General features: G+C 38.7%; 1 protein-coding gene across 2 annotated transcripts in view; it reads left to right on the top strand.

Moving 5' to 3' along the window:
* The window catches only part of LOC146311392 (class I histocompatibility antigen, F10 alpha chain-like), a 35296-nt gene extending 12941 nt beyond the window's left edge, over window positions 1-22355 (top strand). Inside the window, exons 1-6 of one of the 2 annotated variants that reach the window (XM_084743176.1) lie at window positions 8063-8192; window positions 10949-11185; window positions 11281-11544; window positions 15505-15771; window positions 17827-17961; window positions 19520-22355. In XM_084743176.1, coding sequence (XP_084599302.1) covers window positions 8135-8192; window positions 10949-11185; window positions 11281-11544; window positions 15505-15771; window positions 17827-17961; window positions 19520-19710 — 1152 coding nt within the window. In that variant the 5' untranslated portion in view covers window positions 8063-8134 and the 3' untranslated portion in view covers window positions 19711-22355. Of the gene's footprint in view, window positions 1-8062; window positions 8193-10948; window positions 11186-11280; window positions 11545-15504; window positions 15772-17826; window positions 17962-19519 lie in introns of those variants that run through there. The other variant, XM_084743177.1, reaches the window with a different exon arrangement.
* The last annotated feature ends 3598 nt before the right edge of the window (window positions 22356-25953 follow it).

Genomic DNA, 25953 nt, shown 5'->3' with positions numbered 1-25953 from the left:
AGGCAGGTGAGCCAGCAGCAAGCAGCAGCATGACGGATTTACCAGGAAGAAACAAAGAGAAAAGATTTTTAAAGCGAGGAGACAGATCTCCTGGTTCGAGGAGTGAAAACGCGATATATGGAGACAGCAGGACGTCTCCAAAACAACTTCATGTGTAAATTATTTATTTTACATTAACGCCTGCAAAAAAAACAATACAATAAATGAACTGCAAATGTCATGCAGATATGTAACTGGTTATATTTTAACCTGAAGCACGTTGAAAGTATGTTGTATTTTATCATTAATTATTATCATCATCATCAGTATTAACTCTGCTGGCTGAGGAGAGGGGAGAGAGATGGTGCAGTAGAGAGGAGAAGCGAACAGATCCAGTCCAGCCACGAGGCTTCCCGGTTCCGCTGGTCCACCTGAGCCAGGTGGAGGAGCAGATACGCGGCTGTCTGTGCTCCTTCTTCTTCTCCTCTCCCACCTAATCCTCATCTCCTCCTCCCATCCTCGCTCCTCTGACCCGCTGTGAAATAATCAGAGAGTTTCTTAAGTTTGAAGTGCGCAAAATTACGCACAGATATATCCAACCAGCTCTGATAGAAGCACACATAACTTTTTCTCTCAGGTTGGGCTGGACTCGTGCGGTCAAATATAGTGTCTTGTATATTTTATATGTTATAGATCATAATTGTTTAAACATTGTTTTTCTGGATCATAAAAAACATGCAGACATAAACACTACAGCTGCTCCACCTGTCATGCTGACTCATAAAGACAATCAGCTGTGATCCTGTTTGCAGGTCTGCTGAGATTTATTGGGCTTTATAATTATAATAATAGTACTGTTGTACTTATTAGTGAGATTAACTTCAAAGACACACGCGCATGCACGACTTTTAAACATAAATGAAAGGTGTTTGGTGATTGTAGAGATGAGTGTGCGCACATCAGCCAAGGACAAGACACACACATACCTGAACTATTAACTTCAATATTCTATATTCTCTATTCTATAAATCTAGATGGATAAACAGCACTACAGGCCAGGGAAAATATATATATTTTTGATTTTGGAGCAAACTCTCCCTTCAAGAGAGAACCCTGAAGGAATGTATTCAAACTAGTTGCCACTGAGAGAAATGACACCCCAGGCCTTTCTCAAAACTACGTGTACAAAGTACAGACTCGTGTTCTTTGGGAGAATGGTCAAGCTTGGAAAAATGAACTTACAAAGTCATGAGCTTACAGAACGCTGTTGACATTGTGAGACAATGTGTTCTTGCTGGTATTGTGCAATAACCTCCATACAGACGCTGCCTACAGTGCTCCAAAACAACAGGCAGGCTTTATCATCAAAAACAATCGTTGCTCTACAACATATCCTGAACTTAGCTGGTACACTAACAATGAAATATCTATTTATAAAGCATCAGCTGTCTCCTTTCATACCACGTCTGTTGTCTGCTTGTTTGTTTTCTTAAGTACTTTTAAGTGTCACGAGCCTAGAAGTTTCTGTACATCATGAGCCAATGCCAAAGATTAACTGGGCAATGTTAGTAGCCACCATTGGTATACTTTATGGTTACTTTAAAAATGTTACTTTCCATTATTCTGTTATTATTTTTTTTATCAATTGTTTGTCCAATTCTTCCTTCCTTTGTTAGGCACAAATGCACATTTAGATTAATATTGGTAACTATGAACATTAATGTATTTTGTTAAGTATGCTATTTACTTCACAGTCAGACTTAGTAAACTGTCATTAATGTACTCTGGGTCTTGGGTGTTTTTACCCACACAGATCCTGGTGGTTCCCAGCATCACCACCTTCAGTACCAAAATGATCTTCAGTAGTAGTAGTAGTAGTAGTACTTACTTAGTAGTAGAGCCTAATTATACGGTGATGTTGTTCTTCATTTCTGATTTTAAGGCAAAATAATGGCTTCATTTGAGAGAGAGTGGTGTTGTGAGACTCCTGAAGTGTTGTAATTTGTGCACACTGTGCATGGTAGTGTATTGTTTTTTATTTTAAAAGGTGTTGTAAAATTGTAATCCTGCCAATTCCCATTTTTACTAAATCTGACTCTGTTTTGTGTAATGGACTTCAGTTACATTTTTTTGTATCCTTATTACATAAACCATTCATACTCACATTCACATTCCAATTGAGGTCAGGTTTAATTTTTAAGTCCACAAAACACTGCTGGAGTTTCACAGGGAAACAGCATTGCAGAATCTGCCAAACAATGAAAGTGAATGGTGACTAGTTTTCAAATGAAAAACAAACAAACCCCCAAAAACTACAAACATATTATACCTCCATACTGCTTTTCTGGTGTAATCCAAGCCATGATATACCAAGTTGACTGGCTGGAAAGCCATAATATACCCGGTTGACGTTGGATGCTGTGGCATTGTGGGAACAACAGCTGCTCACCTCATGAGGGAAGTGGGAGTAACTGGAGCAAACCAGCAGAAGGCTCTGAAAGATCTGGCTGAAGAACCTGAGAAGAGAAGCTTGTGGCTCTGGGTGCGGAGGAAGGACAAGTGCTGGAGTAGCACCTAGCAGACCTAGCACTGGCCATAAGGGGTGGCAAGGACACGTCCCTGCCACTGCCCCGCCACCCGGAGACATTTCAGGTTTAAAGGGGTGAAATGTCAGAGATCGGTGGTACCTGGCTAATGACCCTGCAGCCAGCCATTCTAAGGGCACTAGCGGAGGTGCGTCAGGCAGTATCACCATAGTAGTATTCCATCTACCTGAAGAGTTAGTGTCGTCCATTAACGAGTCTCTCAAAGAGACAACTATCTCTCTGCCCTGTCGGAGGCTGCTCTCTCCCTCCTCTTCCCCCTCTTTCTGCTCCCTCAAATTCCAGGGGCACCTCACTGACTCTGTCCTTCTTCTTTGATGGTGGGTTGGCCCATTGTGTGGGACGAGCAGAGGATGGGGAGGTGACCACACCACCTTACAGTGGCTGATTTTGTGCAACAACCAGAAGCAGACTTCTAGTGCAGACCAAATCTGATGATGACAGATCTTGATGCAACAGAACACCCCATGCTCCAGTCAGTGGGAGGTGCAATATGCAGGTTAAGTCACATGTTGATTCTTCTCATTCCCTTGCTCTCCCCAGTCTTATGTCTTTCCATTTTATTTAGCCTACTACGTCTTCCCAGTACTATTTCAACTCTTTGCCAGTTTAGTTGTGTATACAACAGGTGAGTCAACATGATGACAGTTGTCATTGTGGATATTTCCAGAGATATTTCTGTGGTCTTCATAGATTTTGGGTCCACCATCGACCCTTCCCAGGCACCAACATCACCCGACAGCAGAGGATCTTTACTGCCTCAGCTGTGCCAGGTTTGGTTGTTGAAGACACATTCAGCATACTTTCCTCCCAGTGGTGTATGTACTGGCACATTCTTGGAGTCAGTGCTGACACTGCTGATCTGTATGTGAAGGCCACCTGTAGCCTTCACAACTTCTGGCAGATAACTGGAACAAGGAAGGCAGGGCTAGATGCTCGCTGTGTGTCAGAGGAGCACATCCCGAATGTCATCAGGATGAGCTCCAGCAACGCCACACAGGAGGCAATTCAAGTGAGGGAGGCCTTCAGCTCTCACTTTTCCCTGGAGGGTGCTGTTGCTTGGCAGGTTGCCAGAGTGTAAATTGTGTCTCAGTCTCTTTTAAGAGCGAACCACAATCCTGAAGAGCATATTTTCTTGTGCATAAGCACAACTTTTGGCTGAATTTTCATTTTTGGGTGAACTATCCCTTTGAACTTGAGTGCGGAGTTCCCCTCATTCAGGTTCCAACCAGGCCCCACCCTGCTGGCTTGGATAAGGCTGGTGTGACTGGAATGCTGGTATGTGTTGAATATTTGAAATCACAGGTGTTACTTTTTCAGAGAGTGAACATTCAGTACATTTCATGTTAGTTCAGCACTGCCAAACCACTCTCAATCCACAGACAGACAAACAGGTTTCAAACTGGTACCACAAGGCAGACTAACTTTGTCACAGTTTAAAGAGAAAGTTTAAAAACACTTTGAGTTTCAGCTAACTGCATAAGTGCAGTATGAGCTGTTCTACAATATAGATTTTAGATTTGTTCAATACTTTAGCTGACCTTATGACTTTATTATATTCTCCAGCCTTGCCTCTACTACTGTGTTTAATACCAAGATGTTTCATGCTAAGATATTAGCATGCAAACATTCTAAGTGAAGATGGTGAGCATGCTAAATACTGTGCCTGCTAAACATCAGCATGTTTGCACTATCATGATGTTTGTGTAGCGGTGTAGAGGTGTTCATCCTCTATGCGACTTGCCACTGCTTGTAATGAGGTGGGTCAATATAAAAGTGGCAGTCTTTCCACCAGGTCTTCCTTTTGCGCCCCCGTCATCACTGGTGCGTCACTTCTGGGTCAGAGGTCATTTGGCCCGACAGCGCAACTGCTTGTGTGCGACTCTGTGCCTCCTGTATGTGCTGCCACGTTTGTTTGGCTGTGGTAAATGCTGGCGGCTGCCTGGAGCCCTCTCTCCCTCCCCCCTCTCATGCGAGTGTGTGTGTGTCCGTGTTGTGAACAAGGTGCTACTAAACCAGCTCACTGGGGAAGCTGCTGCTTTGTCTCCATTGCTGCCGTTTTGTCTCCATTTCTGCTTGTCTCTGCTGCTGTTTGCCTCACCGCCGCTTTGCTCTCGCGGCACGGCGTCACACTGCGGCCTTAAGGACATTTCACAGTTGTACCTCCATTAAATAGACTCCTCCGCTGTTCTGTCTCCACGTCCCGGGTGTGATGGTTGTTTGACCGCATGCCATGGGCCAAGGGGTTTGGTCCCCTTCCTTTTACATGAACTGAACGAGTGTGTGAAAGTGTGGGTTATATTCTGTTAATTTTCAATTATTTGTATGAGTTTATTTGTATATTTGATTTTGTCTGCTGGTATAATTTCTTTGTTAATTAGGTTAATTTGAGAGTTATACTGTAGGTAATTTGGTAACTGTTTGAGTTTTTTTTTCTTCGCTTTAGCCTTGTTATTTTTGTTTACATTTGTTTAAATTGTTCCAATCAGGCAGTTATTGTTGAGGTATTTTGTTAAGTTTAACTTGTGACCTACCCATTAATTATAGTTTTTGTTTGAGTTTGATTCATTGATTTCCTGTTTGTTGCGTTGCAACCCCCCACTAATTTGTTTTATTTCCCCCCCTTTCAGTTGCTGGAGGCCGGTGGCGGTGGTGCTTGTGTCTTGGTGGTGGTATCCCCCCGTCCTGTCTGCTGTGTCCCTGGGAGTGGGTTTGTTCACAGAGTGTGTCTGCCACGTGTGCCTGGTGATTTAAGTTGATTCCCTTATTTTTTTCTTTTGGTGGATCCCTCCCTTGCACTAGCTCTCACCCATCCACTAGGCCTCAGCCTTGATTAAGGTTTATCTCCCCACTTCCCCTTCCTGTGTGAATGTTTGATTAGTGTTGTGATTACAAGAATGATCATTTAATAAAAACTGCATTTTAAAACTTCTAACTATGTCTCATGCCCCCTGAGTAAACGAACCTGTGTTTTGTATCATAGAAGTAATTCTCAGGGTGGCGTTGTCGAGCTCTTTCTCTTTTTTTTTGGTAACAAAATTAGCTCTAAATTCTTTCACCTCCTCTTCGCGCCACATTAGCATGCTGACATTATCATTTAGCTCAAAACAGCATTATATCTACTGTGAATACAAATAAACTCTAAAGATTTACATATGTACCTGCAGTGACCAGTCCAGAAAGTTATCTGTCACTAATATGTCCTGGTTTTCAACTTTGGCTACCAAGTTATCTTGGTTTTCATCACAATTAAACAGGTTATGAGGGTGCAAAAGCATGGAATGCACCCTCAGGTAAATATTTTGCTGCCATAGTTGAAATCTGAATAATAAATTCTAAGTGCACACACAGTGCATTGATGTACACTTTCAGTTTTGGTTCATGTATGTGCGGCAGCACATGATGCAAAAGGGCTGGGTGATGGTTAATAAATCAGCCGGTGTGGTGATTGTTAAATAGGTTCTGACTTGTCACATCACTGGTTTCATTTCTCTGAAACAGCTAAACCAATCATAGTTCAATATAAAACAGCTCAGCAATATGAGGATACTGATTTGATGATTACATCGGACCAGCTCTATTTTAGATCCACCTTTTACATGGTCACATAGTTAAATAATAAATATTGCACAACAGTATTGGCACTGTGATGTGTTTCAAGTATAAAAAAGTTGATAACGAGACTAGGCTGTGTGGTTAACATAAATACATGTGCAGGTGCATGACCATGCGGTACGCTTAAGGATCCCAGTTTTGAAAATATGGTCACCATAATTTTACCTGCACCTGGCTGCATAAACCACCATAAGTTTCAAACTTAAGTTCGTCCCCTGAGCAAAATATTTCTCTGAGAAAAGGGATTCACTTTGGAGTGTTGCATAAAGTCTCTTAACATGACCCCTAGTGTTTAGACCAGTGTTTCTCAAATGTTTTAGGTCACTTAACACCTCAGAAAATATTGAGCTCTCCATGTATTTATTCTCCTCCTTATCTGCACTTCTCTTCATAACAGTTCCCATTTGGAAACAGTCATATTCAGTCTCTTCATTTGACCTAAAATATGATTTAATTATTATATATTTCTTCTGCATTTTTTCTTTCTGTTACAAAGCTTGTTACAAGACGGCATTAATCAGTCAGTAGTAGCTAACACCAATGGCAAAAGTGAAAATAATAAAAACTGGTGTCTTTTTTTTAATTAAAAAGCTCATGTTAATTTATGAGTTGTGTTAATGGCTAGTTAGCTATAAAGTTGCAAGCGCTAACATAAAACTCTGCCTTCTCTAACAAGTTGTACTTGTCTCATAGTGTCCAGTAGGTTTTCTCTGTCCTGAATGATGTTTCTTGGTGCCTCCTCCTCTTCTTCAATCACCATAAATTCAGCCATTGCCTTATGTATTGTTCTTTAAAGGACATATTATGGGCCCCTTTCTGTGGAAAATGGTCTCATAGTCTACAAAACACTGCTGGAGTTTCACAGGAAAACAGTGTTGCAGAATTTCTCAAATAACTAAAGTAAATGGCGACCAGTTTTCAAACTGAAAAACAACTGAAATAAAAACATAAAATGCCTCCATACTGCTTTTCTGATGTAATCCAAGGCTCCTAAAGTCCCGACACGCCAAGTTGACTTGAAAGATATCAATTAGTCATGTTTTTATCCTGAATCTTCACTGTAGATCCTTATCTTGGAGCCACGTTCACATGTGCATGTGCAACATCTGAACTGGGTCTGTGTGGTGTGATGGTGTGTGCCTGCAAGTGAACAGCTTCATTTTTGGATAAACTATTCCTTTAAGCATGTATAGTATTTGAAATATTGATGAAAATATGCGCACTCCTATGGACTGCTAATAAAAAAAAACAGTAAAGTCACTGACTATAACAGATGTCGACATGAAAAGTCATCACACACTTGAGACTAATCTATTACATATGACCATCTTAATAAATATAATATAAGAATAACTCTTAGAGTAACTCTTTTACTGTACAGATGGACATGTTGACAAAAGTCTGATCCTACCATTTCTCACCTGTAGGGCAGAATAACTTTGTGGGGGTCATATCCTGAACCGACTTCTGGACCTGTTCCCTCTGTCGGCACCACCCTGATCAGCCAGCAGGCCTCTGCTGAAGCTTTCCATTGTGCATTCGTGTATTTGGACTGTAATGCTTGTTTAACCCTCTATGGTACAGTGTTGTCTCTAGGTAACATACCCATTTTTTGCCTTTTACACTCACACAGTACCTCTTCAGTTCCAATTTCATTCCTTACCATTATGCTACTGTGTTGCAGTTTTGCACCATAAAGTGAACACCTGTCTTTAAAGTATCTTTACGTAGTCTCTTTTATGACATCATAATGCCCACCCCATACCAGCCTCCCAGCTGAGTTAGCAAACAGGCCTCAGCTCGCCATATCTGTGTCCTGATCAGACAGGCTTCCAGTCCATCCAGTCCGTTCAGTGCAGCTGAGAAGTAAACACGCTGTAAAGGATTGTTACAGAATCTTATACTCTTTTTCAGAACACAGAAAATGGTGCTACAAGATGCAGATCATGTGGATTAAACTTATAATTTGTTTCCTGCTGTCAGCAGCTGAATGCGGTAAGTGACATTTCATCTGCTGAATTTCAAGCCATACTGTGAACTGTAGCGGGACATATAAGTCTGTGTCTGTGGCCTCACATGGCTGAAGTTCTTGCTTTGCGGATAAAGATTTTCCAAATAAAGAAGGAGACAAACTAATACTGCTGTTGTTGAGCAAACACAATGTATCTCCACTGTATGAACTTGCAAAGTCTTTAAAAAACAAAAAACAAACAGCAGTTTTATTTTGGTAAAGGTAAATTGTGGGTTTTGGTTTAAACTGATCTAATCTTTAACTTTTTTTTAAAATATTTTTGGGCCCGTCTACCTTTAGCGACAGGACAGCTCAAGTCGGACAGGAAAGGGGGAACGGAAGAGTAATGTAACGATGATAAAGAGTTGCAGGCTGGAACCAAAGCCACAGCCACTCGCTCAACCAAATCAGCTGCCAGTGTGCCAAGACCCTTTTAAGTCATTATATCCACATTACTGATAATTATTTATCAAAAAATCTCATTGTTTTTATATTTTGTGAAAATACCAATAATCATCCCTTTAATATTTTTGCAATATCTGTATTGAGGTATTTGGTCAAAAATATTGTGATATTTGATTCTGTCTGTTTTGCCCAGCAATAATACAACAAAGTTACAGTATCACCTTAGCTACCTTGTGTGGAACACACAAGATATTGTCAGTCACAAGCTATATAATCAATAATTATCAATATCAACTGATAGCAGACTTCACTATTGTGATAGGTTTTTCAGCTGTATCGTCCAGGCCTGATTTAATATGGAACTTCCCACTATGTTGACCTGTAACTTTGAAGGAATTAATAAAAGTGTGTTTTGTTTTTGTTTTTTTTGTTTTGTATTTTTGGTAAAATGGAAGTTCTCACTATACATGTATGATTCCAGTGAATCATTTCCAGGTAGAAACATGCTGTCTGCATTTAGAGACTATTTTGACAGAGGAGTACAGTGACTGATAGAGAGCTGGACATTATGATGTCACAGTGAAGTTGACCCTTGACCTTTTTAATATAAAATGTCATCACCTCATCATTTTATTCTGTTAGATATTTGTGTGTAATTTTGTCATAGCATATTAAATCTTGAGTTATGGCCAAAAAAAGAACCACCAAAATCTAATCAGTTCATCTTTTAGTCCAAGTAAACTTTTTTTCTCAACTTTGAAGACATTCCTTCAAGGCGTTCTTGAGATGTCATGTTCACAAGAATGGGATGACCTGAAAACAAAATGCTTCTGGTCATAAAAAACAAAGGCATAAAGGCCATGAAAAATGTTTTTTCAAGAATTCTGAATCTCAGAGGTCCTTCAGCATAGTCATGAATGTGTACACGAAAAAAGCCGTAGTTCCAGTGATCATGCATGCACTGCCTCACTCACTCATGCACACACGGAAGTAATTGCATGATACCCTCAGGGATAAAGAAATAGAACACAGAGAAGTAGCACTAAGAGAAAGAATGAAAAGGAAATATAAATGATATTTATAAGGAAGTGGTATAGTTATGTATACAGTATACACTTATATTGTCTATATACTTATAGTATGTGTGTGTACTGTATACATACAAAGCATGCGTAGCAGTACATGCTGCACTTTTTAATCTGAAAAAAGAATAAACAACAACAAATAAACATGTTGCAAAGTCTGAGGGAGCTAATGGTTACATTCTCTGCCATTGTCACTGTACCATTGCTGCTATAACTTGAATTATGTTTGTTTCATGGTTTTGTAAAAGGTAAAGGTAATTTATTTTTCAAAAGTGTCATGCACCAAAGGGTGCACAACCCACACGGGCATGCAAGACACTACAAACAACAAACAAAACAAAACAGAAGTGCACTTCCTACATGACAAAACAATCATCATCATCATCATCATACCCTGGGCATGTGTCCAAGGTACATCACTGTGCCCTTTAACAAATGAGATGTAAAACACCCCTGTGGGCTGCTCATAAGCATTTCACACAAAGAAACACTTTGTCTGTAAACAGGTTCTGAATTTGACATGGAAACCAAATCAGGACAATCAGCAGATATTTTAAGAAAATGTCTAAAGTTGTGACATAATGGACAATAAAATGAAAGGTGCATTTCATTTTTAACCACTCCCAAATCACACAGGTGACATATAATATATCATTTTCATATTATGTAGTAAGTGTAGCATTTGATCTGTTTATTTTGGAGTTAGTTAAAAGTTGGTGAATAAATGCATTGCAATGCACTGAGTACATTGAAAGGGAAATACACCAGTGTCGACTAATGTGTTTACATGTATTTATGTAACTTTATTATTCTTGTATTTCTGCATTGACCCTGATTTCTTGACGTTGACAGGCAAACAAGAAACTTCATGGTGCAGTTCAAACAGATTATATGAAGTGCATATAATCTGTTATTACTGCATATTATGAACATATGCAGTAACAAAGACTTAAGAGAGAAGCTCAGAAATCTCATGACTTCTGTGCAGAGGAATGAGCTTGTTGTGTCTTTGTATCCAAACTAATTAAATCCTACTAAATCTTACAAAAAGTAATACTGCAATCAAACGTATAAAGACAGCTTTTATATGGCTTTTCAGTTTCTAATAAAATAGAATAATTGGCCTAATTGAATTTTTATCAGAAACCAACAAAAAGAAAACTGACTACACTGGCTGATGGATTTGGATAAAGTTGCAAGTTTGAATAAAGAATCTGAGTTTTGATCCTTCGAATTATTTTCTTTGTCAGGTTCCCACTCTCTTGAGTTCCTGTCTACAGGACGTGTGCAGCCTGGAGATCGACCTCAGTTTGAACAACTAACAGTATTTGATGGAGTTCCCATCTCTTACTGTGACAGTTTGACGACAAGACAGAAACTGAAACCTTGTCTGCAATCAAAAGACCTGCTGGAAAACTGTGGTGAAGCAATTCATCAGGTCTTACAACTTGTCCATGACATTCAACAACTTTCCAACAACACAGTGTGTAAGTTTTTAAAATGTTTGTGATTAACTTTGTTGAAGGGCTGTCTGATATTATGCTTAAAAACAAAAAATGTATTTTACTTTCTTGCTTTACAGATGTTGTACAGCGTCGCCGTGGCTGCATCCTGTCAGCCAATGGGGATGTCTCTGCTTTTGAAGCCTGGGCAGTGAATGGGATGGACTTCATCAGCTTTGACCCTGAATCTAAGATATGGACGTCCCACTCTCCCTATGCAGTGCAGGTTCAACTTCGTTGGCACAAGAATAACAAGAGAAATTTCGACTTTGCACGCTTCATTACAAAACGATGTCCAGAAATAATTCAGAAAACTGAACTAAGACCAACACACCAAAATACAGGTGAGAATTTCCTTTAAAGAAAAATTACAGCAATCAGTTCTTAATCACATTTTATGGTCTTTTTCAGCAGACAAAGTTGTCTCAGATTAAGGAAATAGCTCAGTTGCCATCAAGTGATCTAAATGAGGAAGTCTGGTCATTGTTTCTGGTCAGAGCTGGTCTTGGGTCAGATGTGAGTGATCTTTCTCTGGTCGTCCATTGTAGCCCGTATTATAGTGAGTGCATGAGTGTCCACTAGGGTTCACATAATGTAAATTCTGTCATCAAAGAGTGTACACACAGGCTGTGTGCAGACATCAACATGACAGACATCAATTTGTAGGTAATGTAATAGTTACTTAATGACGCTTGACACTCAAGTGTAACTGCTTTGGTAAGAACATATTTTTGTTCATGCCAATAAACCTACTTGATTTGATTTGATTTGCATAAATTCGATTGGATGAGCAGTTCTCAAGAACGCTGCAATCAGCGCATCACTTTCATGGGCCAAGCAATTGGCCATGAAGAGGCACTGAACTTGATGCTAACCTTAAGGTAAAGTTAATTTTACTTCCAAATGTTATTTGGGCGTATGTAATATTGCCCACCCAAGGAATGCTCTTTTTATGTGTTACTGAAACAAAATCATGACCCTAAACATCATGATCCTTCAAAGTTTGTGTCACTGTTTTCTAATGTGACCATAAATAAACCTTATCAAGTTTGATGGGGTCTTGGTGTGACGGTGAGTGATGAGGTGTGGAGGGAAAGGATGGAGAGGATCCATCCAGGTTCAGTTGATTCAGCTCAAAGTAATGCACAAGTTGCATTATTCTACAGAAAAGATTAACAAAATATATTCTGACGTATCTGATATTTGTGACAGGTATAATCTCACACAAGGTACACAAGGTCACACAAAGCAAGAACTTCAGGATATATTTATGTGGTATTATAAAATGTATTATTTACAGATTGAACCTGATGGACTGATTTCCTTGCTTGGTTGTTCTGATGCTTTTGTTGCACTACCCTGTGATGTACAGCAGACTCTTATATTCACTATGTTAATAGCAAAGAGGATAATTCTTAAGGAATGAAAGGCTGCTAGTGTTCCTTGCTTCTCCAGATATCTAAGTGAGGAGGTTTCAGGGATATGACTTGATAAGCTTCGAACAACACACATGGCTATCATCAAAAAAAAAATTGAGAGCAACTTGAGCCCAATTATTTCATTTCTTCATTTCCTGGTTTATCATTCCATGAAAGTTTCTAAGATATACATTAGCAAAGGAACTTCTTGTCCTACAAGTGTTTCCCAGGAAGAGCTGCAAAGGTACATTGTAAGCTGTAAAGCTGTCTTTCACCACAGTACACACATCAATTGATCACTTGTAAAGGCTCATTAATGACATAACAAGTGTTGACATAATCATTTTACTTCAATCTAGCATTACAGTAAACGAAGCTATGACTACTAAAGATCATCTGTCTATTTAAGTGTCCAGACCAGACCTTGCCTACAAAAGTCTACAAAATATAAAACAGTATGAACTGGGACATATGACAGTCTGTGACTTCTTGAGAGGTCAGGATAAATGATATACCTGAATGGGTGAATGTTTTTTTTTTTGTTGTTCTCATACAAATAATTGTCTCTCATAGTAGACAAGCAGGCAGATGGTGTGGTGAGTCAGAGAGCGGAAGAGGATCTGAGAGTACAGGAAGGAGAGGGAATATGAAGGAGTTCAGAGAGATACAAAGGGGCTAGGTTATGATGAGCCTTAAAGGTCAGAAGCAGAATGTTGAAATCGACGACCAAGTGAAGTTCATGGAGGCTTTTGTGTGGGAGACCAGAGAGAATGAAATTGCAATAATCAGGACAGAATGTAATTGTGAGGTGAGAGCGACAGACAAAGACGGTTGATATTGCGTAGGTGGAAGTATGCAGACTGAGTAACATGGTTAATGTGATCTTCAAAGGAGAGTGTGCTGCCAAGGACGACACCCAGGCTCCTTAACCTGAGGGGAGGGAAGGACTGTGGAGTTGAGAGTGGTGAGAGAGAATAGATTTGACGGGGGACAAGCTGCTTGCAAAAAAGTTGACATTTCTAGTGTAGAAGACCAGACATAGATGACTTTTAGAGATTTTAGTGATAAAAGAATTTGACTCTAGGCCAAGCCATTTTTGAGATAACTGTGAACATGTTAATTTGATTATTACAGCATGACTTTGAATTTAGCGAATGCCATAATGTAATTACACTATGTGCCTGAGTAGTGGAGGAATTCCATCAACAAGTTTGGTGTTTCTTGATTTTACAGTTTTTGCTGTAATAATAAACAATGAAAAGAAACTTTTCACACTAGGGAACCTTTGACCTCATAATCTCTTGAAACATACCAAATATATACAGTAGAATACATGTATTGCTACATTGTTAGCCACTTGGATTTGGCCTTGTGAGGATTCAAATCCTGGACTTTACAGTTACAGCGTATGTGTTCAGACCATCAGGACAACACAGCTGTCACTGACAGTAGCTGACACTAAACATTAACTTATACAATTTGTAAAGTACTGCAGTGCAGTCAAAGAGTGGATAATTTAATGATCTGTAACACTTAATCATGATGAAATATTTTGCCAGTGATCAGGATGTCATGGTGATCTTGTAAAATAGTTATTATAGCAGCCACTTATGCCTTTAGGAGAAGAGAAACTGTGTGTTCCAATACCAATACTACCAGAAAAAGATTTAGTATGTCCCAGTGCATAATGGGTCAAATGCAGTATGCCAAAAGTACCAGGATGTCCTACAGCGTCCAGTTGCATTTTGCAGTATGCAAGCTAGCATGCTTTTCTGGCTATTCTGACCCACATCCTTTTGTGATAGGTGTATGAGCAAGAGGCTCAAAGTTCAAGGTGACATGTCATGAGGAAGCACTGTGTCTCAGCTGTATGCATACTGCATGCAACAGTATGTACTTTGTCAGAGCAGCTGTAGTGTGTGCTAAAAAGTAAAGTAAAGTAAAAGTAAAAGTAAGCTATTTGGAATGCAGGAAAAGTATTTTAACATGGAATCCATCATAGCTGGCTGAGGCCTAAATTACCAAAGTGCAAACAGATTCCCTCCCTCACTGACTCCACCCACTGTCTGAGCCAGGAGGAGCCTCACAAGACAAAGTAGAGAGAGGGATGAAATTCACAACAATTTAAAAGTTGTCTGAGAAAATGAGACTGAGAAAAGTCACACATCAACCTGCTTTTCGTGAGTGTAATGTAGATTATTTTCGTGAAACTTGTTTTAAAATCAGATGAACATTCGAAACATATCTACCATCTAAAGAATGTCTGCGTCTATTTTGGAAGCATTTGAATAGTGACTTGTGAACATCGATGTTAATTTATTTAGCATATTTTGGAAAACATAGAGTAACAAATTTCTGAATTGACCATAGGCTGCACTGAGGCAAACCTTAGTAAGTGGATGTGCTAAAAAAAAAAAAAAAAAAAAAAGTTCAGCTCCGCAGGACTACAGATGATTTGCTTTGCTGCTGGGACCCCTAAAATTATGATTACATTCTGTGTAGATCACAATAACACAATAAACTAAGATGGTAAACATGGTACATATTAAACCTGCTAAACATCAGCATGTTAGCATTGTGTTGTGAGCATGTTATCATGTGAAATATTAGCATTTGTGTTTGCTTCATGCATCTGGGATCAGTGATATGAGGACACCTGAACTGATAACCTGATCTTAAAACTGAGCAAATCCTGCTGAAGAAGACCATGACATCTGTTTGAAATCTGAAAACAAAAACAAATGCTGCTTCTCCAGTCAAGAATGAACTTTCAATGTCTACTGAACAAAGACCCATAGTGGTTATGTGAAGCAAAGCAGCTGCTCATCCATTAAATAGTGTTACGCTAACACTGATCATGATCTTTGATGCTTTATTTCTCTGCAGAGCTCCGTGTTTTTGCCAAGCCAACCGCGAACACAGATGAGGCACTGCTGAGGTGTCACGTGACAACTACTGACAAATCAGTGAGCTCGGTGCATCTGACTGGAGACGGGGCTTCCAAGGCCATTTGGATCACTGTGACTGGACCAGTACCTTCTGAAGACGGATTTGTGATCCTCAGACTGACAGCTGGGATCTCTCTGAGAGAAAACACCAATAAGTATGGCTGCAGAATACAAACAGGAGGTCACAACTTCAGTGTCTTCTGGGGTGAGAACATTTTAACTTTTGAACTTTTTATTTAATAAAAAGTTAGGTATACCTGTTGAGTTGGTGTATCTAATACCACTTTAGTACCAAGATTAGCACATATATGCAGGTTTTTAAATGCGGTACCCCTGCTAAAAATGAACCCTTTTTTCATTGCCAGCAGACCCATTTGCTTTTGTTGTTTATTTCATGTGTGCCAGGGATTAGCTCATGTAACAGCTGATAGGAGTTGTGTTAAGTTACAGCCAATGAAACAACATTTCCTGATTTTGCTGCTTCATAATAAAAGCATGTCCCACCCAAGTGTAATGTTGACATAACTGCCGATAGGAGCTGGATATGATAAATACCCGTGTCTACTGCAGTCATTTGACCTGCAAGTGAATGTCTATTTTATCCATACCCACTGAAGAAAAACGTCAGATGTAAGCAGGTGTTGCTGAGTTTTTAGTCTAGTTTAAAGGGCCTTTATATCTTTCCCCGTCTCAGTATATTATAATCCAAACCCTACTGCCACATCAGGGTGTTAATTCATTTGGAGGGCTGACAGATACCAAGACTGATTTGTCCCCTTCAGCCCTTCAAACTAACCAAGTGATGATTAGTCAGTACTTTTTTCCATATATGTGAACACTTTAGGCTTGGGAGGCATCAAGGTATTATGTTATACCAGTGTATTTATAAATCTCAAAAGTATGATTTTAATATGTTCATTGTGAATTAAGATATCTGAAACACAGATGTTCATGCTCATGTTCATTTCTGCTAGCTAGCTAGCTGCTTCCAACCTCTTTTTTTGAGAGCTACAAAAGCAGTCTATTAGTCATATGAAACATCTGTAAATCATCTCTGTTCAGCCAAATGATGTGCTGGTATTCATGGCAATAAGTGTTATCGGTACTTTAGCAAGAATATATGGAATAAGGGCACTTATTTCCTATATATTATTTTATTCTCAGCATTTAAACCATCAAGCCTGCATCGCAGTTGCATTCTGAACACAAAGGACACTATGTTCACTTTGCCCATCGGCCAATCACAGAGCAGGGACTAGTACAAATGTTGTGAAACCTCCACAGTCTACAATCAGAACTGTATAGTATTGGTCTGTTCTTCATAGCAACAATCTGCTATTCAGAAATGGGCTGACTGAACAAGTATGAAGGTGTACTGTTAATAGTTAAGATTATAATGTTTTTGTAAGATTTTTTTCAAAATGAAAACGAAATATAATTAATAACAAATGTTGGTATTTTTGGTGTCATCTTAGACTACCTTAGATTACCAGTGTAACCAAAAATTATCTTCGTGTTGGATAGCTCCATGGATGTACAATTGATGTCTAATGCCAACATTCTGGGCCCTATCTTCTCCACACTCAGGGATGTGGATTAGTAAAGTCTCATTTGAAAATACTTTCGATCAGAAATAAAGTTTAAATATCAAAGCTAAAAGCATGCAGGAATGTGTGTCTTGTGCTTGGCTGAGACACACACACATCTCCACAATCAAGAAACACCTTTCATTACTGTTAAACAGTGTGTGCGCACATGTATGTGTCTAAAACTATTCTCACTAATAGAGAGTCAAGAATTATTATAATAATTAAAAAGCCTAATAAATCTGAATAGACCTGCAAAGAGGGTCGGGACGGGATCACAGCTGTCAGGTCGTCTTTAACAGATCAGTCACATGACAGCATTGGTTTATTGCATGCTCAGCCTAAACTCACCTGTGAATTAATCAAGGGACTTGGGCACAGCTGCTAGGTGTATCCCACTGTGTGGTGCTGGTGCAAGGGGTGGGACGGGGCAGGATACCCCTACTCCCTCAGCACAAGACAGAAAAGGTGGCCTTGGACACACTTTGAATAAAATAAATGAGTGTTAGAGGATGAGGACTGAAAAAAAAAGTTTTTGAGTCAAAATTCTGATCCTGATTTTTAATGTCTGATCTTTCCTGATCTCAATTTTAAATCCTCTAAATATCATGAATGGACAGAATGGACCACTTCAACAGTCAGGATGGATTTTGAAAAATCTTCTTTCATTGCAGATGGGAACACTCTGGACGGCAGACACCTTCTTGACACTTTCAGCTGGAGAACTTTGTCAATAATCTTGTTCATCTGCTGCGTTCTGTTTATACTCGGTCTTATATCCTGTGGAATTATATATCTGCATAAATGCGGTAAGTGTCATTATTTGTATCATCACATTTTAATCACCTTAGTAGAGCCAGACCAGTTAACTGGAAGAGCCATTCACTGACTAACATTTAAGTTTTGTAGATATCAGTAATGCCTTATATGTCATTAAAAGAGATTTTACAGAACAGAAACGCAAAAGACATGTTTGAGGTATAAGACGTTGGTTTACTCAACACGCGGTCATGCAGCCCGTTCTCACCAGGAAAATGGTCATATAGGTTGTCTGTCCAAGCAGCTTATTACAACCCATATTTATGTGTATTGTTAGGCTGTGACCTCTAGTGACTGTAGTAATTGTAAGGAAGACATATAAAGAAAGTCATTATATCGAGGAGGCTTGGGTCAAACAAACACTGGATTTTCATCTAAGAGACTGGGGTTTGTGCATTGTTATTGTAACATAACATAGGTACTGTAAACCAAACAGCGAAATTTTCCTAAACCTAAAAAGCCTATACCCATTTCACTACATTAACCATGTGTTTAACATCACGTGACTTACACCACATAATCAACACAACACGTATTTTAACCCAAACACAATCTTATCCTAAACCTAAGCAAGTAGTTTTGGTGCCTAAACCTATAAAACCTGTAAATATTTCACAACATTTCCCATGGGTGTAACATCACGTGACTTACACCGATTAACGTAACATAACATAACCTAACCTAATGTAACATATTCTAAAACAAACCCAGAGGTGAAAAGAGTACTGAAAATCTATACTTGTACAAGTACTGTTACATTACTATTATTATATTACTCATAGCAAGTTAACGTACTGGAAAGAAATATGCTTAAGTCAAAGTACAAAGTACTCAGAGTATTAATTTAGTTTTACCATTGATGTCAGTCACTTCTCCAAACTAGAATTGCAAATGTGGTGTGTTTTCCTTAACCAAGCTGAAAACCAGTTGAAAACACTAATAACTGATTAATCAGTAACAATTTATAAGATAATAAACACATGCTTTTCCCTATTTTCTTTTTTTTTTCCTGTTTTTTTAGGGGGAGTTTTTTCTCTCATTTTAAGTCCAAATTTATTTGTTTATTTATTTATTTTTTTTACTTTAATTTAACAAATGGTTACACCTGACAAAACATTGTCAAATGAGGTGCAATCACTGCCACAACTATTGATTTGTACATTTCTAATAGGTTAAATTCTGAACTTCAATTAATCAATTAATACTTACAGTTTCTGAAGAATTTGTGCTGTCTTCATGAATATGCATAAGGAAGAGAATACACAGCCTTTATTTAAACATGCATATGTATTTTAGATTAAATACAGTGGAGAACCTGGCTCTCCGTATACTTAACTGTTGTCACAACAGAGAAAGAAGCTGTGGGATATGACTCTGGACTGCAGTCTAATGAAACACATTTGAGGTTAATTCAGAATGTATGTAAACATCATTAATATTAGCTCTGCTTTATCAGTTCACTTCTTACACACACAGCACTGTAGGTTACTGTCTGTTTAATGAGATGTCACTGCTGTTTCCTAACTGTGATACCAATTTTCATTTTAGTCAAGAGGAGTCATTCAGGAGTTGATCCAGAGCAGATGGAGCAGTTTACCATGATGATTATGTCTTCATACACATCATGTGCAGAGAGACAACAAGAGTGGATCGACTGGATGAACAGGATTTCTTCAGAGGAGCAACACATTTATGATCCAGAACACTATGCTAATCAAATTGAAGGCCCTCTTCGATAAAAAAAAAAATTCAAATCGTTTATCAACTGCCAAGATCAGGTTTTACTGTCTGTTCGTCAGAAGCGTAAAAGTTGTGTGCGTGCTATGGACACTACTTATTCCTTCCATTGTGGTAAAGTAAATGATTAATATACAGATAAACACGGTTCTTACAATGAATAAACCAACACAAGTTAGACTGATATTCCATTGAGTTTACAATAAGGAAACATGATTTATGAAAATTAAGTGTGATATCAAAACAACCCAGCACCTGGTGATATCATGTCTTTATATTCCTCGGAGGGCACAAAACAAAACAAAACATTTTAGGAAAATATTGCAACTAGGGTTGCCCCCTAGTTGACTAAACGTTAGTCGGTGCCTCGAGTCTCTTCATTTATTCGTAAGTTGCAGAGAAAAGACACCCCACCTTAAATTCCATTCAGGAGCTGCACTTTGCTGTTATTCCTCAGGAATTGCAATCAGCACCCTAGCAGGGACTACTGGCAGCTACGGATGTGGTTTTAGGTGTGACGACAGCGAGAAGCATCCATGGAAGCATCTTGTCTCTTCTTCTCTTGAAGAGGTTAGCGTAAATACTGTGATAGCATCAGTTTTATCAGAGCTGGAGAGTATTTCTTCGTTGAAAGAAGAACAAAGAACAGCACTGAAGGCTTTTCTCCATGGAAAATATATTTTTACTCTTCTTCCATCCGGCTTTGGAAAGAGTTTGATCTGATTGGTTGAAGTTCATCCAATCACCTGCCAAGTGTTTTTTGAAAGTACCTGCTCTTTTCCATACAGTTTCTAAGAACAACTTCCCAGATGGTTCTGTTTACATACTAACCTACATGTCAGGTTAGGGGATTCTTCCAACATTGATCTTTTTGCCAGCGCAAACTGCGGTGTAGAAAATAATAGGTGCTGATAAGAAGATAAGATAAGAAGAAGAACTGTGCTTTAGCTGTTAGCAGTCCTATGGGCTACAGTCAGTAGTTAAAAGGGAATACATCACCTAAGGGGATTTAATGTTACAGCGGCTCTGACCGGACTTCAGCTCTGGGGATGATGATGATGACACAGTGGGTTCAGGAGGTGGGAAGAGGTCAAAGAGCGTGTTTGTAACTTAGGGACTTAATTTGTAAGTACACATCGTCCATGCCGGTGTCGGCATGATCCATGCTATTGCTGGTCCCCAAGTGTTTTTTCTTTGTGAAGCTGGAACTTTACTCCCATGTTTGTGTGAGGTAATACTGTGTTGAAAGGAATTAACTAAATGTCTCCTGCTGGTTGTTCCGAACCATTCAGTCATTACCTTTCTAGCCGAGTCACCGTGTTCCTCAAAAATATGTATTTAAATAATCAAATTAATACAATAAATGTGTCATGACTAGTGGACCAATTGCATGAACTGACAAGTAGGAAAATTGTTAGTTTTGGGGCAGCTCTAAATGTAACTTAAGAGGGTGATCACACAGAGATGCATCAGTAGAAATGCATTGCTAGATTTACACACAAGGTGCAAAGGTGCAGTGTTGCACCCTTCACCAGGCCAGTCTCATTTCAAACTCATCCAATACAATGTTTTGCCACTGCTCCCCTGTGGCGCATACAGACAAACCTAACCAAATAGTTTTGGTGCTTAAATGTAAAAAAAAAAAAAACTAGAACTGTTTCACAACATTACCCACATGTTTAACATTACCGGACTTACATAACATAATGCAATTTAACCCAAACTACAGTCTTTATCCAATCCTAACCAAGACGTTTTAGTCCTAAACCTAAAAAAAACCTAATTATAAACTGTCTTTATGATCTGCGTGGGGTCTTTTATTTTGAAGGTTCTCTGTGCTTTTTCTGTGTCTGATTTCCTGCCCACTCAGTCTGCTCTGTGCTAACTGACACAGCAGCCCTCAAAAATAGACTCAGTGTGTAAGTAAGTTTTGCAGTTGAACCATGGTGCAGTTAAAATATCACATTTAATGAAGAATTTCACTAAATTATAAATATTAATTATTATTATTATTAAGTAGTACACACTGTACCTTACACCATTACATTATGTATTCTGTTTGATTATATCATTCACTTTACATCATTATCTTTTCTGTTTTCTTATGTTGCTGGAATTCAATTTCAAAATCAGCTTCTGCACCAGCCTATCAAACCACTGTTTCCTGTTTCTGTACAGCTTCAACAGCCAATCATAAAGCAGCAGTGGTGCTAAAGCAGTAATGTATTGCAACAGCAGTATCTCTGCAGGTCGAACATCTGCCTGTACAAAAGCCACCGTTGATCTTATTTTTGTTAATTTATCTCAAGGGCTTGAATCTTGAGACACCAGTATCAGTCAGTGGCAGGACCGTTTCCTTTCTCCAGGCAGTGGTCCACAGTGATACTGTAAGTAAATGTCAATATTCTTATTGTAATGTTATTACATGCATAGAACGTCCTATATCTTGCCAAAACTATAAACATATTCGCTAACACCTACATTTCTTGTTAAGCTACTTTCCATTTCCAGTATTATTTCATTTCTGTCTGCACTGACCCAAGTCTATCTAAATTTATCAGAGTAGGTCTTGGAATTATTTCCACTCACTGATACAATGTTGTCTGTAACAGCTGGAATAAACAAGACTTACAAAAAAAAAAAAAAACACTGGGGAAAAAAAACAGGTCAAAGTCTTCAATTATGAATGTGAATGATTTCAAACGTTTGCTGTGAAAAAATAAAATAAAACAAAGATTGGGGCCTTAACTGTCTACATTTTAGTTAAAGAGCAGCTTTGTTTCTGTCTTTCTCCCCATAGTTGTACTTTATTTTATGCTTTTATATCATTTCATATGTATTGTGGGCAATAAAAACAAATATGAATCAAACTCTAAATGTTCCCTATTTACTTGAGTTGTGACATATGTGACACTATCATAGCCCTTGTCTTGCAGTAAGCTGCAGTGTGAAAAGTTTTCTAAAACATCATGATATAGTGATGAAATAATAACCAGTGGTGGCTGTTAGGCTGTGTGTTAGTTTAGGCTGTGACATCGTGACTTAGAGGGAGAGTTTCCCTTTTCATTCTTTTACTCAGAGATTTTTTTATCCACATATTTCATATCTTTAGGCAAACTACCTACATGTGCCTGCTATCATAAACCATTTAAAGTTTGACCTGTGATTGTAAGAGGGCAAAGGCAGCATTAAACAAACAGTTTTCCTAGCAAATCAACAATATACAGTGTTTGGGGGTTACTTTTAAAATGTGTTCTAATAAAGTTATTAGTTACCTGTTCAAAAATGTGTCAGTAACCCAATTAACTTGATTACATCTCGTTAATTTTTGGATTACCTCAGTATAAAATATGGTAAAATTGTTAGTCTGATATGTTTTTAAATCTACAACTAACGATTTTTTTCATCACAGATTTATTGGTGGATTATTTTCTTAATCCATTTCTTGTTGGGTCCATAAAATTTCAGAAAACGGTGAAGAGTTTTGATCAAAGCTCAGGATGACATCAAATGTCTTGTTTTTTTCCACAACATTCAGTTTACTGTCAGAGAGGAGTAAAGAAACCAGAAAATATTCACATTTAAGAAGCTGGAATCAAAGAGTTTGGACCTTTTTTTATTTAAAAACAAATACTCAAAATGATAAATTGATTAATCAATCGTGGCACAATCTTGTCAGTTGAAATACTGAAACATGTGTGTCCATTTGCTTCTCGTGTTTGGACCTGTTTGTCAAGTCTTTCATGTGATCTTCATAATCGATTAATCTGTAAACTATTTTCTCCATTATTTGATTAGTTGTTTGGAACATAAAATGTCAGAAAATGGTGAAAAATGTTGATCAGTGTTTCTCAAAGCCAGAGATGACGTCCTCAGATGTCTTGTTGTGTCCACAGCTCAAAGATTTTCAGTTTACTGTCAGAGAGGAGTAAAGAAAACAAAAGAATTTCTAAATTTTTTCTTAAAAAAAAAGACTAATCAAAATAGATGCAGATTAATTTAATAGTCACATATTAATAGATTAATCGTTTCAGCTCTAAGTTTTTTACGTTGGTTGTTAGGTTTATTAGTTTGTTTAGCTGTTCCTTCCTTTGTTGTTCCTCTTGCAATTTTCTACATTTGCAATTTATTTATTGATTGATTTAAAGAAATAATGTGTTTAAATTTCCACTCAGTGAAGCATTTTTTCAATTGGCAGCTGTGTGTGCACTGTGGGTGGTATTATATCATTCTTTATTTTAAATTATAATTCTACTAATAATTCACATTTTTACCTAATGTATCTGTAATCTAATTACATATTTTTTTTTGTCTGTAACTGTAATGGAATACAGTTACCTATTTTGTATCCAGATCATATAATCAGTTACTCCTCAAACATGTTAATATATCAGTCAAGCTACTATTTCTACATTGATTGTGCACCAAGGATGTGATCAGATAAAACATAATGATATGAAAACTTGAATCTATGAACCAGTTGGGGCATTTGTGTCCTTCCTCGTCAGCAGTACACTGATTACACCTATATAGTTACTGAATTTGATTGATGGAAACTGTACAAATGTTATAAAACCCTAATCTGACTTATGATAATATATAATTGAGTGACATCTGACTGATCACAGAGCAGCTTATTGGTCAATAGAGCTCATGCTTTTTGGGGAGGCTCTGTGTAATTGCTCTCTGACCCCTTAGTGTAGCGGCGTTGCTCAATATATCATTGTTCATTTTGCGATAAAAGCACCAAATTTGGCAGCATGTCACTAATGTATTAGTTAGTTGTAGTTATTTAGTTATTTCAATCAGGAGAGACTATAAGAGTAAAAGAGCAATGGTTTATTGGCACATGCATGAGATATGAAACATGAACAGACTTTGGCGGTTAGACCCCATTGAGGTGAAACAATATGCACATATATAAATGGGGGTGATGAAGCTGTAGTGAAGAGAACCCCCCGGGGTCTAGACACTGGTGGTGGTGAAGAGGTGCAAAGCAGAGACTGGTGAGGTGAAGTGGCTCCGGACTCCTGCTGCCTGGACCTGAAGACTGGAGGAGAGAGGGGAGGAGGAGGAGGAGGATTGAGGTGAACATCTTCTGCTACCTGGGTCCAATGACTGGAGGAGAGAGGGGTGGAGGAGGAGGAGGATCGAGGTGAACATCTTGTGGCTCCAGACTCCTGCTGCCTGGACCTGAAGACTGGAGGAGAGAGGGGAGGAGGAGGAGGAGGATCGAGGTGAACATCTTGTGGCTCCAGACTCCTGCTGCCTGGACCTGAAGACTGGAGGAGAGAGGGGAGGAGGAGGAGGAGGATCGAGGTGAACATCTTGTGGCTCCAGACTCCTGCTGCCTGGACCTGAAGACTGGAGGAGAGAGGGGTGGAGGAGGAGGAGGATCGAGGTGAACATCTTGTGGCTCCAGACTCCTGCTGCCTGGACCTGAAGACTGGAGGAGAGAGGGGAGGAGGAGGAGGAGGATCGAGGTGAACATCTTCTGCTACCTGGGTCCAATGACTGGAGAAGAGAGGGGTAGAGGAGGGTCGCGCAACTGACTGAATGACAACTGATGGAGCAAAGACAGAGGCGATTTAAATTTTGACAGCAGCAAATTGACTGGCTATTGTGACCATGGCAAAATCTGATTGGATAGTAAAGACGAAGGTGAACGCCCACAATCAGCTGATTAGAAGGAATAGGAAGAGAGAGACGAGTAAAGGAAAGTTATGAATGAAGGCAGAGTAATAGAAGGTCTTCCTGATTGAACTTACGCTGAGCTTCATTAGTTAGTTATTAGTTGTATAAGTTTATTTTAACCAAAACTATGTTTTCCTAAATTTAACCAAGAAGTCTTTTGTCCAAAACTTGTAAAACATAGCTGGGGTTCATGTCTCGTGTGAAACCAACTGTTAACATTCAGTTCTTTTTAACTGAGGGATGTAAAGGATAATTAGCGAGTAGGTATGCATTAAACAGTTTGAAGGTACAACATGGGGGGGAAGAACCACCTGACACAGCGACTTCAAACCATTTAATGCACACCTACACATATCAGGGTATCACGGTCACTTGCTAACTAAATGAAATAAAATCTTTCTCAGTTTTTTTGATGAGAGTTTTGAACAAATCTAAAGTTATGAAGGACGAGCTCACTGTTGTCCTGACCAGGAATAATTCTGGTTCCTTTTTACAACCAAACTCAGCTGGCTTGGTGGCCTTGTAGTTCAGTTGGTAGAGCATTTGCCCCA

This window comes from Lutjanus erythropterus, chromosome 18 (assembly GCF_056507025.1).
Source record: "Lutjanus erythropterus isolate fLutEry1 chromosome 18, fLutEry1.hap2, whole genome shotgun sequence".
Taxonomy (NCBI): Eukaryota; Metazoa; Chordata; class Actinopteri; order Lutjaniformes; family Lutjanidae; genus Lutjanus; species Lutjanus erythropterus.
This window is presented reverse-complemented; position numbering and strand designations above follow the sequence as displayed.